This window comes from Uloborus diversus, chromosome 7, assembly GCF_026930045.1.
Source record: "Uloborus diversus isolate 005 chromosome 7, Udiv.v.3.1, whole genome shotgun sequence".
Lineage (NCBI taxonomy): Eukaryota > Metazoa > Arthropoda > Arachnida > Araneae > Uloboridae > Uloborus > Uloborus diversus.
In genome coordinates, this window is record NC_072737.1 from 108965451 (window position 1) to 108979103 (window position 13653).

General features: G+C 34.2%; 1 protein-coding gene across 1 annotated transcript in view; it reads left to right on the forward strand.

Annotated features, from left to right (window-relative positions):
- The window catches only part of LOC129225646 (E3 ubiquitin-protein ligase ubr3-like), a 116039-nt gene that overhangs the window by 84870 nt on the left and 17516 nt on the right, over positions 1–13653 (forward strand). Inside the window, exons 29-32 of the mRNA XM_054860114.1 lie at positions 2371–2468; positions 2559–2728; positions 8326–8430; positions 9168–9296. Coding sequence (XP_054716089.1) covers positions 2371–2468; positions 2559–2728; positions 8326–8430; positions 9168–9296 — 502 coding nt within the window. The remainder of the gene's footprint in view (positions 1–2370; positions 2469–2558; positions 2729–8325; positions 8431–9167; positions 9297–13653) is intronic.

Consider the following 13653-nt stretch of genomic DNA (forward strand, 5'->3'; position numbering starts at 1 on the left):
AAGAAAGATAAATCGTAATAAACTGTCGTCTGTGTATTTCTCGTGATTTTAATTGTATGGAAATGATCGGAAATATTATCTCAAAATGATTTAAAAATTTTAACTGTTGTCTTTTTATGTTTGTTAACAAATAAAATATTTGTAATTAATTCAAGCAAGTCTTTTAAAATAACTTTCAATTTTCGCTCTTTGCTTTGATTTTGCGATAATTCAGACATTGTGATGGTCGTCAAGATTTTACATGTGTAATTTGGTTTTTGTTGGGAATATTGCTTCCTCGTCAAGCATGGGGAGGGATCAAAATTATAAGAAAGATATAGAAGAAAGTTTCATGATGGCCACAATATCTAGTTTGATTTTGGAAAAATTAAAAGTATACTATATCAAAAATAATATGCAAAAGCTTTGCAGGTTACTAGTAGGACTTGAGAGCTTGGAAGAAGTTCACAATCTGTAAAATCAAAGCATGCATAATCAAAGCAATTACAAATTCATCATTCACTTACTTGTTAAAATAGTATTGAAGCACTGAGGCTGATTTTTGATGATTTGCCTTACAATTGTTTTTACTTTAATAAATTAATTTATTGGTGCTCTTATGTACTTGATCTTTCATATTTGTATTGTACTGAAATTAGTTTTTGAGTTTAGCTATTTTCCAGTCGTATTGTTGATGATTGATATACAAATACAAATACAAAAGTGACGATCAGCAACAGGCTCTGGGCCCAGCTAGACTGGTCCTAGTCAATTTACAATCCCCAGTGAAGATCAATGGCCCTCTTAAAACTATCTACTCCCTTGCTCATTACCACCTCTTCCGGTAAACTGTTCCAAGGTTCCACTACCCTGCTAAAATAATAATTTTTCCTAACATCCATGTTAGCCTGAGATTTAAATAGCTTAAAACAATGACCCCTTGTCATGTTTTCAGTGCTAAACTTCAGCCCCGTAACATCTTTCATTTTAATAAATTTAAACAACTGAATCATGTCCCCTCGGTCTCTTCTTTGCTCAAGTCTGTACATTTTTAGCCTTCTAAGCCTGGAATGATAGTCTAAGTGAGAAAGTCCATTTATTAGCCTTGTAGCTCGCCTTTGAACCCTTTCCAATACATTAATGTCTTTCTTAAGATAAGGAGACCAAAACTGAACAGCATACTCCAAATGAGGTCTTACCAAACTTCTATATAAGGGCAGAAGAACTTCTTTAGATTTGTTTGAAATAGATCTATTGATAAACCCAAGCATCTTATTGGCCTTGTTACTAGCAATGCTGCACTGTTGGCTAAACTTTAAATCCTGACTTATTAAGACCCCCAGATCAGTAACTTTGTCTGCCTGACTAATGACTGAACCTTGCAAATAATAACTTGTACACTTATTTCCATGCCCTAAATGTAGCACTTGACATTTCCCAACATTAACAGCGATACCCCATTTATCAGCCCACTCTGTAATATGATCAAGATCCTCTTGCAGCTGTTTTGCTTGTTCTTCATTTTCTACAGTTACCATAACTTTGACATCATCAGCAAAACAATTCATGTTCCCAGAAATATTTTTGTGAATATTGTTCATAAAAACAATGAACAAAACAGGCCCTAACACTGATCCTTGAGGAACCCCGCTTAAAACCTCACTCCAATTAGAATAATTTCCCCATACAACTACCCTTTGTTTCCTTCCAGTCAGCCAGTTTTTTACCCAAATGAAAGTTTTCCCTCCTATTCCTATATCAGCTAATTTGCTAAGTAAAGCAACATGCGGTACCTTATCGAAAGTTTTTTGAAAATCAATGTAAACAACATCTACAGGCTTCTTATTGTCCAAAGCCACGGTAACTTTGTCATAGAAATGTAATAAATTAGTTGCACAAGATTTACCTTTCCTGAAACCGTACTTGAAAACTAGTCAGTTGAATTTTTGCTGTAAGTAATGCTGAATTTTTGCTGTAAGTAATGCTGAATTTTTGCTGTAAGTAAATTTTGAAGATAAGTTGGGTGAATTTTCTTCTGTTGGTAAAAATACAGCTGTATGACAAAAAGACAAATTCAAAAACTTTGTGACAAATATTTGCAAAACAGGGAATTCCCTTCAGCTTGTCAGTATAAAGCTGTATGGCAAATCAATTCGTTCAAAAGCTTTGACTAATAGCAAAACAGCATTGTTTTTGTTAATACTAAATTGTTGCATTCTGTGCACAATAATAGTTTGTGCACAGAAGGGGATTCTTTTTAATGAATTAAATTTACTAATTGTTATTATTATTATTATTATTTTGTTGTTTCTAGATGAATGTACTAGTTTCACATAACATGATGTATCATGTTATGAATTTTTATTAATCAACTGTATATATATTTTCCAGTCTTTCAGTGTATGATGTTGAAGTTCCTCTGTTGTTGCGAGATGTTTTAGCTTTATTCTTTGAAATTATTTTAACACTACCCTTGAATATCGGCAAAGGTAAATTTTTGATTTAAGTATTATAGTAGATTTTTGAGATTTTTTAAGCACTTTTCACTATTCACCATCATTTTTTTTTTTTATTTTCAGCATATTATAGTAGTATTATACAAATTTTATACAACTTTTTATACGTGCAAGCACTTGTTCAAGTCAGCACCATGTTGAACCAATCTCAAAGAGCTTCATGGAAGAAAACAGCTATAGAAAAAGTAGGCCCTGTTGATCAAGCTAATGATTCAGAAGAGTTGCAAAATAATGTAAGATTCTAAAAATTGTTCTTTTATAAATTTCTCTAAACCTGCTATAAATTATACTCAATTCAGGGCCGTATACAAGAGGGGGGGGGGGTTCTTAGGGTTCAACCCCGTCCCCCGAAAAGTTCGGTTTGGCATTTAAATGTCCATTTATATTTAAAAGTTTCCAAAAAATATTGTTAAAAAACTCAAATGTCTTTTATATGTATATTAATTGCATAAAACGCTTTCATAATAGACTAGAGGCCCATCCCAACCTAGTTCGATTTTAAAAACTATCTATCTTAAATAAATATTACAAAGGTACTTTTACTTGAAAATTAATAGTAAGCAACATTTTTGTGTTTCGTTTTTATGAGATTTGAAATAAATTGATTTACCTCATTTCCTAATCAAGAGAGATCATCATATAATTCCCACCAGAACAATACAATCTTCCTGTATGTAACATTGCTCTCAAATTGGAAAGAGGAAACATACAGAGACTATGGGGTTGCAAGGATTATGAACTAACTGATATGCTGCTGGTGCTGTAAGAACAGTACTCGAAATCATATAATCCATAGTGAACTTATTTGGGATTGAATTTCATTGAAAATATCAGACAAATTGAAGCTGTGCAATAAAATTATTGGGATACTGTCTTAATTTTAAAAGTATGAAGAGAAGTCCTGATGAGTACACTATTGAAGAGATTTTCCCAATTGCCCTATTTTTCTTGTTAAACAAACGGAGTCTTTCTGGAGGAGATATTCAAAGTAGTTCAAATTTGGAATGGTAAGTTTTTATACCTCTAAGTAAAGTCCCGGCTGTTCCATAAAAAAATATCGCAAAAGCCTGTTGATTGATTTTTGGAAAGTGTTAAATTAATATATTTTTTTCCCCAATTCCACCAGGTATGCCCAATCAACATTAATTTCCGTTCTTGGCTTTCATGTACCAATCATGTTTTAATAGATTTTTTTTTCGTTGATTCTCTGCAGCAGTGGCAAACAAGAATCCCCTATTGATTGTCCGCTTCAATCACAAATGTTGCCTTTAATTTTTATATCGCTTGACATTGGACGACAATCATAGTATTTCTGCTGACGCTCTCCTTGCAACGCTCTCCCTTGCTTGTTGTAACGGAGATCTTTTTTGAATGTTTGTCATAAAGCTATAGGTTCTAAAAGTTGACATAAAAGTTCAAATAGCTGTAAACAATTCTCTGAGTTTAGGAGCGGAGTCAGTAAGCTACATGCATCAACTAAGATAAGTTTTCAAGGTTTGTCGTCGTCTTTTAGGCCGAGTTCTTTATGTGCTGCTTGATAGGTTGGCAGAAACTTTAACTGTTAAACATTTTTGGAAATATGTGGGACCGCGAAAATGTTCCAAGTGAATTCTTATGTGACAATATTCAGATTAGCTATTTGGATGAATATCGTACACTCTAATATATATATTGTCTTTATCAATCCCACGATGCCTTTCAACCTCTTGTACTCCTTTTCTTCAGGAAACTTGCTTTTTTCTCATGCCTTCTTTTTTTTCCAGCAATTTCTTTCTGGTAGGATATTTGTGAACTATAGAAGTTTATTATACCGTTTTTAAATGCTAAAATATGGTCATCATGAAGAATAGTTCTGCAAATAAGTTTTATTTATTTTTTTGATTCTTTCCTATCCAATGTTTTTTGTTTGTTGTTGTTTTAACTCTTGACTTTGACAGTACGGTGATTGTGTGCAATTACTCTTTCATTCGAGAATTTTTTTAACTAAATGTACTTAATTGAATTCATTATCAGATTTTGATTTTAGTGTGAAACAAAAACTTTAAAAGATTTGAAATGCATGCAAAATTACAACTTTTAGAAACACGAATTATTATTGTCTATCTACGCTACTTGAATTCAAAAGCTAAATTTTCCCGAAGTGAATCTCAGTTATATTACATTTAATTAAATTTTTAGGCGTTAACATTCTGTGACACTAAAAGGTTCTCAATGTCCTACGCTAGTGTAATGCTATACACCCTATCTTCTGCAGCCTCAAATGCATTTAAATCTTTTAGTGGTTCTTTTGCTGTCATCGTCATGTTTTTTTCCGTCATCTTTCAGTTCAAAGAGAACAGTTAACTATTCTGTTATTGCGGATGCATGGCATTTGGGGTTCATTTTTATGCATATAAGAACAAAACAGTACAAAAAAGAAACTGGTAGCGAAGACAAACTATTTGTTTAAAAAAATAGTGTGAATACTTATACGCGTAAGTTATAGCCTATGTCACTCAGTACAAATGCACCTTTCATATACTGAAAGAATTTTTCAAATAGTTTAAGTGGTTCCGGAGATCACCTCGAACATATAAATACTCAAAAACCCGCTCTCTCTTTATAATATTAGTATAGATAACCCGATGACTTGAAATTTAGCACAAATAGCTCAAAGCTCCGCATGAAAGTTTTTAAACCCTGCCCGAAATTATTTTCTAGTTACGGCCGTTCTCAATTAGTCTTCATAATTTTAAACCTATCTTTAGTACCAGTGACTGCCTAGCTTCATTCACTTCATATTTATGTATCACTGGACTACAGCTACTTATGATGCATATGTAGTTTGTACTATGTGTGTAATGATGGCTCTGTAAGCTCTGTGTAGTGTCGTTTTTTCACTATAAACATATAACGACACTACACAGACTTTCACTGTAATCATACCGTTGTAAGGGCAATAAAGTTTTCTCATATTTTGTATGGAAGATATGCTTTTTTTCACTTGTTAGCATGTGGACGACACTTTGAACCAATTGCATACCAGAATTGTTCACTCTAGAAGGGATAGAACTAATTATTTATGATTATTTTGTTCTATTTTTGTTGCTTTGTTAGTGTTTAAAGTGCATATTTTTGTTAGTGATTTATGAATTTCAGACTATGTTGGTGCTTTCATTTTGAATTTTACTTAGGAATTTGAATGAAATAGTGATGAAAAAAAGTAGTAAGTCGGAACATATAAATTTCATTAAAAACAACCTTGTTGTAAAAATTTCCCCGCCAAGAAAACCTGTAACTTTTCCCTACAAAAAAAAAAAGGCCTTTATCCTAAACCCCAAAACCCTCAGCCTTAAAAAGTCATGATATCTAGTTTTCCCGCCAAGTATCTGCCAATCTACCATCTTGCCTGTTTTCTTCTTTCGTCACAACTATTTTCGCTATAACCTGCCCCCACCAGGAACTCCTTGCCTGTGAGGGTAGATCCTTCAAATTGTTTTCAATCCTGTTTAATGGGTAGCCTATTGCTCTCAAAGGAAACTACCTGAGTTAACAAAGCTTCCTGCCGAACAGCTTTGAAAACAATTTGAAGGATCTATCTTCACTGGTAAGGAGTTCGTGATGGGGGCAGGTTATAGCGAAAATAGTTGTGATGAAAGAGGAAAACAGGCAGGATGGTAGTTTGGCAGATACTTGGCGGGGAAAACTAGATATCAAACCTTTTTAAGGCTTAGGGTTTTTGTGTTTAGGATGTGAAGGCCTTTTTTTGTAGAGAAGAGTTACAGGTTTTCTGGGCGAGGAAATTTTTACAACACGGTTGTTTTTTAAGAGATACATCTTTTTGCATAGATATTGTTACTTTGTCTGTGTTTTAAGAATTGAGAGTTTTAAGTCATAAATTTTCAATTGAAACAACGTATTTTGTGTTTTTAAGGAACAATAACGGCAAGCTTAATTTTATGTCATGATATCTTTGGACCAGTAAGATTCTATGTTTGTTTGGCAAGAATTGTGCCATTTAAATTTTATTGCAATCTTTGTATCCTCTCTGTAGCAAAGAAAACTGCTTGGATAATAAAATACAATGTTTTAAATAATTTTGTTTTCTATTGTTTTACAACTTGGCAATAAATTCTTTTACAGTTTCTTGATTTGACGGGTTATTTTCATGAAGGTTTTTTTTTATGTTTTACAGCTTGCGGGCTATTTTAATCTAGCTGTTTTACTTTATTTAATGACTTCTTTTCTTAAATGACGGATTATTTTACATTTTATGGGCTAATTTCAATTGTTTGGTGATTGAGCTTTCTTTTTAATGTAGCTCTCAGTCTTGTTTAACATGTTTTTTTTTTTAAATCCTTAGTTCCAGACAAAATAACATATGTTATCGCTAAACAATTAATGGCAGCAATAAATAAAATATAAATATAATAACTAAAAGGTTAAAAATAAACCAAACCACGAACCTGTAGCGGAAAAGTACAAAGCAGTCTTCATGCTGGCGGGGGTTACTTTAATCGAGCTTTTCACTTCACTTAATGGCTTCTTTTCTTACATGGTCGATTATTTTAAATTTAAACTGCTCATATTAATTATTTGGCGAATTATTTTTCATTTTAATAGAACTTTTTGTCTTGTTCAATACCTTGTTTTGTTTAAAAGTTCATTTAAAAAAACAAAATAACGTATGGTATCGCCAAAAAATATATTAAACTTGGATGCGTCAGAAGATCTATGCAACTGTTGGATCTGTTTGAGTCTTGATTGAATTTCCTTTATCTAAGACAACTTTTGAATAAATGTTAGATATATTTCAGCCTTGCAATTTCAGTCAGAGATTAACAAACCCTATGAGCTATAAGTAAAAAGAATTTAGGGGAAATTAGTGATTTTCAAACTTTAATTACTTTGGCCCATGATGTTCCCGGGGACTGAATTTTTGTACATGGCCTCTATGACCCCTCAAAAATATTTATACAAAAATCATTAACAAAGATCCCCGAGGGGCTGTTACAGACCCCTGGGAAGGTATGATTTGGGAGAGGGGGGGGGGGATCAAATGGCACAAAAGACACATCAGTAGAGCACAAGGAATGTGTAGGCGAAATTTCAGCTCGATCCTCCTTTTTGTCTGAGCTGTAGCCCTGTCAAAGAACACGAAAAGGTTTTTAAATAGCGGTTTTCTAACTTAACTTCCTCCTCCCCTGATGGTCCTGGGGATTGTATTTTGGTATATGTCGCCAGGGGCCACTAGAGATAGAGTATACCAAAAATCAACTCTGGGGGTCTTCATGGGGCTGAGATACAGAGGGGTTAAAACTCTAACTTGTTCTGTTGTCCTTAGTCACGTGTTTAATTTCTTTCGTCTCTCTTGGCAGTGGATATTTGGCTTTGTTCGTGGCTGACATTTGGTTTTCTTGGTAGTAGGCATTTGGTTTTTTTGGCGACCGGGATGCTTCCGCGTCCCGTAATAATCCAATCAATCTAAGACAGCTTAAAAAAATAAATAAATAAATACATTTGTGCGGAGCGGATTAAAGTTGGGTAACATAGAGTGCAACCATTAATTTATTATTTTGTGTTTTGTATCTATGTTTCTCCCTTAACTGTCTTTGCTTTCCTGCAAAGCTTGACAACGGAAAGTCCTTTGCTTCTTTGATGACGTTCTCTAATGGCTATTTAAGCAACTTCATAAAAATTAACTTTTTCAGATATTCTGGTTAAGAAGGTTTTTGTTTGTGGCTGTATTTCTAATAAAATTTACTTTTCTCAAGAAATACCTCCTCTGTAAAAAATCTTTTCTGTTGCATTTATTTAAAAAATGTTTTAATGAAAATTACTGTGTTGTTAGGAGGATCCTAGAATGAATGACTTAGCTGTAATTCTGGGTTCTGTTATTGAAAATCTTGAGCATGGCTATCTTTACATTGAAGATGATGAAATGGATCCTGAGCAGGTAATAATTTTTCACATTGAATTCTTTCAAAGCAAATGTAGACACGCACATATACATTCATGAAAAGAACTAGAAGTATATTTTTGGGTCAGACAGCACTTGTGGATTTCTGCAAACTAAAATGTCCTGAATTAATTTTAGCAATTCTTTTTATTTGCAAAACAAAAATGTGGACACATAACCAAAAACCACTCACCCTGCTTCATTTTTCGAAAGTTGTTAGGCTTTTGAAAGTTGACGACGACCTTGGTTATCTGTGCTGAATAGGTCATGCTGCTTTTCTGTTCTCAAGTTAGAACTTGTGTTTCAAGCCTTCTGTGTATGTTTGCTTCACGAGATGGACAGCTCAAGAATTGAATAGAAATTCGAGATAACAATGAATTTAAAAACTCCTTTAAAAATTTCTAGACCATATTATGTTTAATAATAATACTAATAGCTAAAAAAAAAACATTTTGAGGTGCATTAGCCTACATTCCAAACTGTCTGTGTAACAAAGTTCAAGTTTACAAGTGTTAGAGATTCATCTAAACATCAAACAGAAACATAGACATTGCCTTTTTTAATTTTTTTTAGTAGAAATATTTAAAAGAGCTTGTTTTGACTGATCGGAATAAAACTTGGCACAAAATGGAATTATTCCTTGAGAAAGTTTTTGACAATTCTTAGTTTTCAAGAATGCTTTATTTTTGTACCTTGTACTACAATGATTAATTTATTTTTAATTTGAATTTTAGAGATCAACAGTATGGAATGAGAAGGAATTAGAAAGTAATATTTCTGGATACTGTTTACATTTTTTGCGGATAGCAGCATTGCTCCAAAGCCATTTATATGAAGAAAGTTCCTTACCATTTTACTGCAAAGTAAGTTGTACAAAAATATAGTTATATTTAAAATTTTATTTTCTTGCGCTGTCAAAAGTTCAGTTTTCATTTGTTTATATCTTTTTGAATCATTGTTGTGCATGTGTGTGTGTGTGCAGGGCCGTCGCTAGCTAAAATATCTGGGGTGTGTGTTGACAATTGGTGGCCCCCGTCGATCATTTAAAAGGGTCTATTGCCTCCCCCCTTCCCCCGGGTATTGAAAAATTAATGTTTTTACATATAAGTGGGTGTCGTTTTCGTTGTTTTCTGATAAAATTTGCATTGAGTATACACCTTTTGTCCCCAACTCCTAGAAAAATTTAAACTGATGGGCTGGGCGGCAACAAACAGCTCTACTGTTTTCAAGTATATGCTAAAACATTTCAAGTGAAATGAAGAACAAGAACCGTTGGTACGAATATCATATAAATGCAAGAAGTTCAAAAATTAGTTTGTTAAAGTCTTACCCTTTGGTGTACATACCATAAAGGAGTGAAAGCCTTTAGAGGAAATGCAAATAAGAGTGCAATCGTTGAAAATGTTTTGGAAACATAGATCTTATTATTATTGCCCCCCCCCCTGTTAATTTATAAATAGAACAAATCTGTATTAATAATAATTTAACTCTAATTATACCTAATTAAGATTATCACAGCATTTTTTTCGATACAAAGTCCCGGACATACATACATACTTTTTTACGATTGGATTTGGAGGGAGGGAAGTATCAGGAGAGGGTTTGAAGGATGACCATAAATGGGGTATAAAATACTCATTTTGAGGGGGTCCGGGAGCCCAAAAAATTTGGAAGAATAGATGTAAGATCCAGCATTATTCGAACGAGAAAAATTTCGGTAAATGAGCTGATATGTGCATCACATGACTTCCTTTTACTCCAATTTAATGTCATTTCCCAATTATTGGCATTTTTAATGTAATTCAATAGTTTACTCTCTAAATATCACCAACAGTGGCCAAATTAAAATCAGATTTAAAAAAAAAAAATCGCTAAATTTGTGGCCAAGTTGGCAACAAAACTTGGCGACTAAAATACTGGCGATCTATCGCCAAGTGTCCGCCAAATTATAACACCACTTGAGTTTACATCGAAATTAACAATGATTCCCCCCCCCCCCCAAAGGGACAAAAGACCCCTTTAGAAACACCCGAATGCAACCAAAAGGAGAGGTGCACAACTAGACCCCACTAGGAATCTAGGTACCAAATTTCAACTTTCTAGGACATATCGTTCTTGAGTTGTGTAACTATTACATCCGCACATACAGATGTAACGAGAAAACTTGTTGTAATTAACTCGGCAATTGTCAAAATGGATATTTCGCGTGTCTATACGTTCTTAGACATTTATCCACGTGTAATCGAGTCGAAAAAAAAAAAAAAACTCAACATTTATTCGGGGGTGAGTTAAATTAAAATTAAGACCGATTTTTGAGTGGAAATTTTTTCGCGAATACAATACTTCCTTTTTTTGTAAAAGAAAGTAAAAATAGGCAAACCAAAACTTTTTACAAGTTTCACACTTTTTTGCAAATTAAGAAAATGCAAAAAAAATTTTTTTTTGGTTCGGCAAATCGTCAACACTGATCGAGAGAGACGAGAATGGACAACGTATCGTCACTTGCTCACATCGGCCATTGGTAGAGTTAATTTTTGATCATCCCTCAATTCAAACGTATCCATTAATTACCAACTGAATACAACATATTTTAATGCACAACAAACTTCTGCCAGAACAGTCACTAGTTAACAGCCAAAATGTCTACCAGGGACAGTCATTGTGTCACAAGTGATCGAATTCTAATGGACTAGGCAGCTGTTTTTCACCGAGACGATTTGAGCTCGAACTTGGGCATGGATCATGGCAATAGTTTACTACTTCTCTTGTGATATATGACAATTCTAAGAATTCGTCCTGAAAGGTAGGTACAGTCGGGAGTTGTTGGAGAAAAAGTACTAACTCGTGAAATTGTCTCTACACATGATTTTTTTAAATTGAAAATTTAAATCGTAAAAGTTAAATTTTCCACCAGAAAAGTTAAAAAAAAAAAGAGCTAAGCGCTTCATTATGCCCTCCCCCCCTCCCCGGATATTCTGTTGCACAACGTTTTTTTAGTTTTTAAACAGTACAGAAACTGCGCTAGGAAATATCTGGAGAGGTGACGCGGGCTTGCCTGCAAGAGGGACATAGGTTAAAAAGTCAGATCTTCCAGCCTTAAATACAGGACCACCGAGAGCCAACGGCCCCTTGCCAGCTCTCCCTCCGTTTAAAACCCTTAGGATTTATACTACTGTGACTCCGACCCTCCCCCCCCCCCTCCAAGGGCCGGCTCTTTAGTTTTCAATTAGGCTGGCATGGCTTCTCGTCGGCCATGCTTAAATATCTATATTTTTAACCACATTTAAAGCAATGATTCTTACAAACCGCTAAGCAAAATATTAATAAAACAATAGTTTAAAAAACTAATAAACATGCTCTTGTACAGGAATGAACTAAAGATTAAAAAATAATCTTTTAATGTAAAGTACATTCAACAGGGAGAGGATATCATGTCCCACAGTGCCACAGCTAAATATAAATTAGCTTAAAACAAAGAGAATAAAATAATTGACCAAACAATTAACTTTAATGTAAAAAAGCATAGGGTGCTCTCCATTTACATTTTTGTAAGGATTCGGAAAAAATGATAACGTCTAAGATTACAATGAGAAATCCAAAACATCTGATATCAAGCACCTCAAACAATTTATATGATACTAGTGATACCCGCACGGCTTTGCCCGTAATAGAAAAATCATAAGGTCTTTTGGTTCGCCTGTATATTTCCAAATAATGTATGGTGAATTTTCTCGCCAGTTGGCTTGTACCCATCTTATGGTTCCACGTTATGATAATTTCGTATCTCGCCAATTGGCTTGTGCCATGTTACATTTCCACGTTATGATAATTTCATAATTTACTCGTCCATCTTGCGATATTTTTTTTCTTAAAATTGGAATAGAAAAAGAACTACATCGAATTTTCGAAAAAATCGCTTCGAGGTGCACACCCCCATGCTACATACTAATTTTGTGCCAAATTTCATGAAAATCGGCCGAACGGTCTAGGCGCTATGCGCGTCACGGACATCCTACAGACATCCAGACATCCTCCGGACAGAGAAACTTTCAGCTTTATTATTAGTAAAGACGATACATTAAGTATTTGGGTTTTAAAGGGTTTTTAAATAGTTTATTAATAGTTTTGCTAAATATATTTTCATCAAGATTTTTTTTTTTCTTTATGAGGGAGCGGGATTTTAAAATTGCTCGAAATAATTTAAGCTCGTTACTTAAATTCGATTTTTTTAGGGGAGGGGGGGAACAAAATTTTAATTTTTTTTCTAATTGTAGCAATTATTTTAATCTGATTCTTCCTAAAAAGACATAAATCTTCGCGATCCAAATAAAATTGCGCAAGAATCTTTGGAGGTTGTTGAGCATCAGCGAGCAGGAGTTGTAGCCAGTAGTAATTTAAAATTAAATTGAAATATCTTCAATGGAATGACTTTTCCCTTGTAAAACAGGGGTGCCCATCCCCCCCCCCAAGAGCAAGAGCACATCTGCTCCTCCCCCAATATCACAAAGAACCCCCCAACTCGGGTGGCCCTTAAAAAGAGAAACATACCCCTTAAAACACCCCCCAACTCGGGTGGCCCTTAAAAAGAGAAACATACCCCTTAAAACACCCCTCTAAAAACTTAATGGCGCAGTGTGCGCCACGATAACCCCTAGGTAAGCACCAGTCACTATGTAAAACAAATCTTACCTATAAAAGCATTGCAATGACCTCATACACAAGATTTTCATTTAGTGGTTGCAAAATTAGTTAAGGCAATTATAGATTATAGTTGTAGAAGTTGTTTTTTTGTTTTTTTTTCCTAATTGAAAGAATAAAAGAAAAAGGATGTAAAAAGTGCAGTTACACGAAAAGGTTGGACAGGTGCGAGGGAGTATAAGAGTGCTTTTATGAGGAGCAAATATCTTTACTAATAATAAAGCTGAAAGTATTTCTGTCTGTCAGGATCCCAGTCTATCAGGATCTCTGTGACGCGCATAGCGTGTAGACCGTTCGGCCGATTTTCATGAAATTTGGCACAGAATTAGTTTATAGCATGGAAATGTGCACCTCGAAGCGATTTTTCGAAAATTCGATTATGTTCTTTTTATATTCCAATTTTAAGAACATTTTCCCGAGGAAATTATCACAACGTGGATGAATACATTACGAAATCATCATAACGTGGAAAAACAGCATGGGCAAGCCAATGAATATAACCAATTGGCGAGAAATTCATCA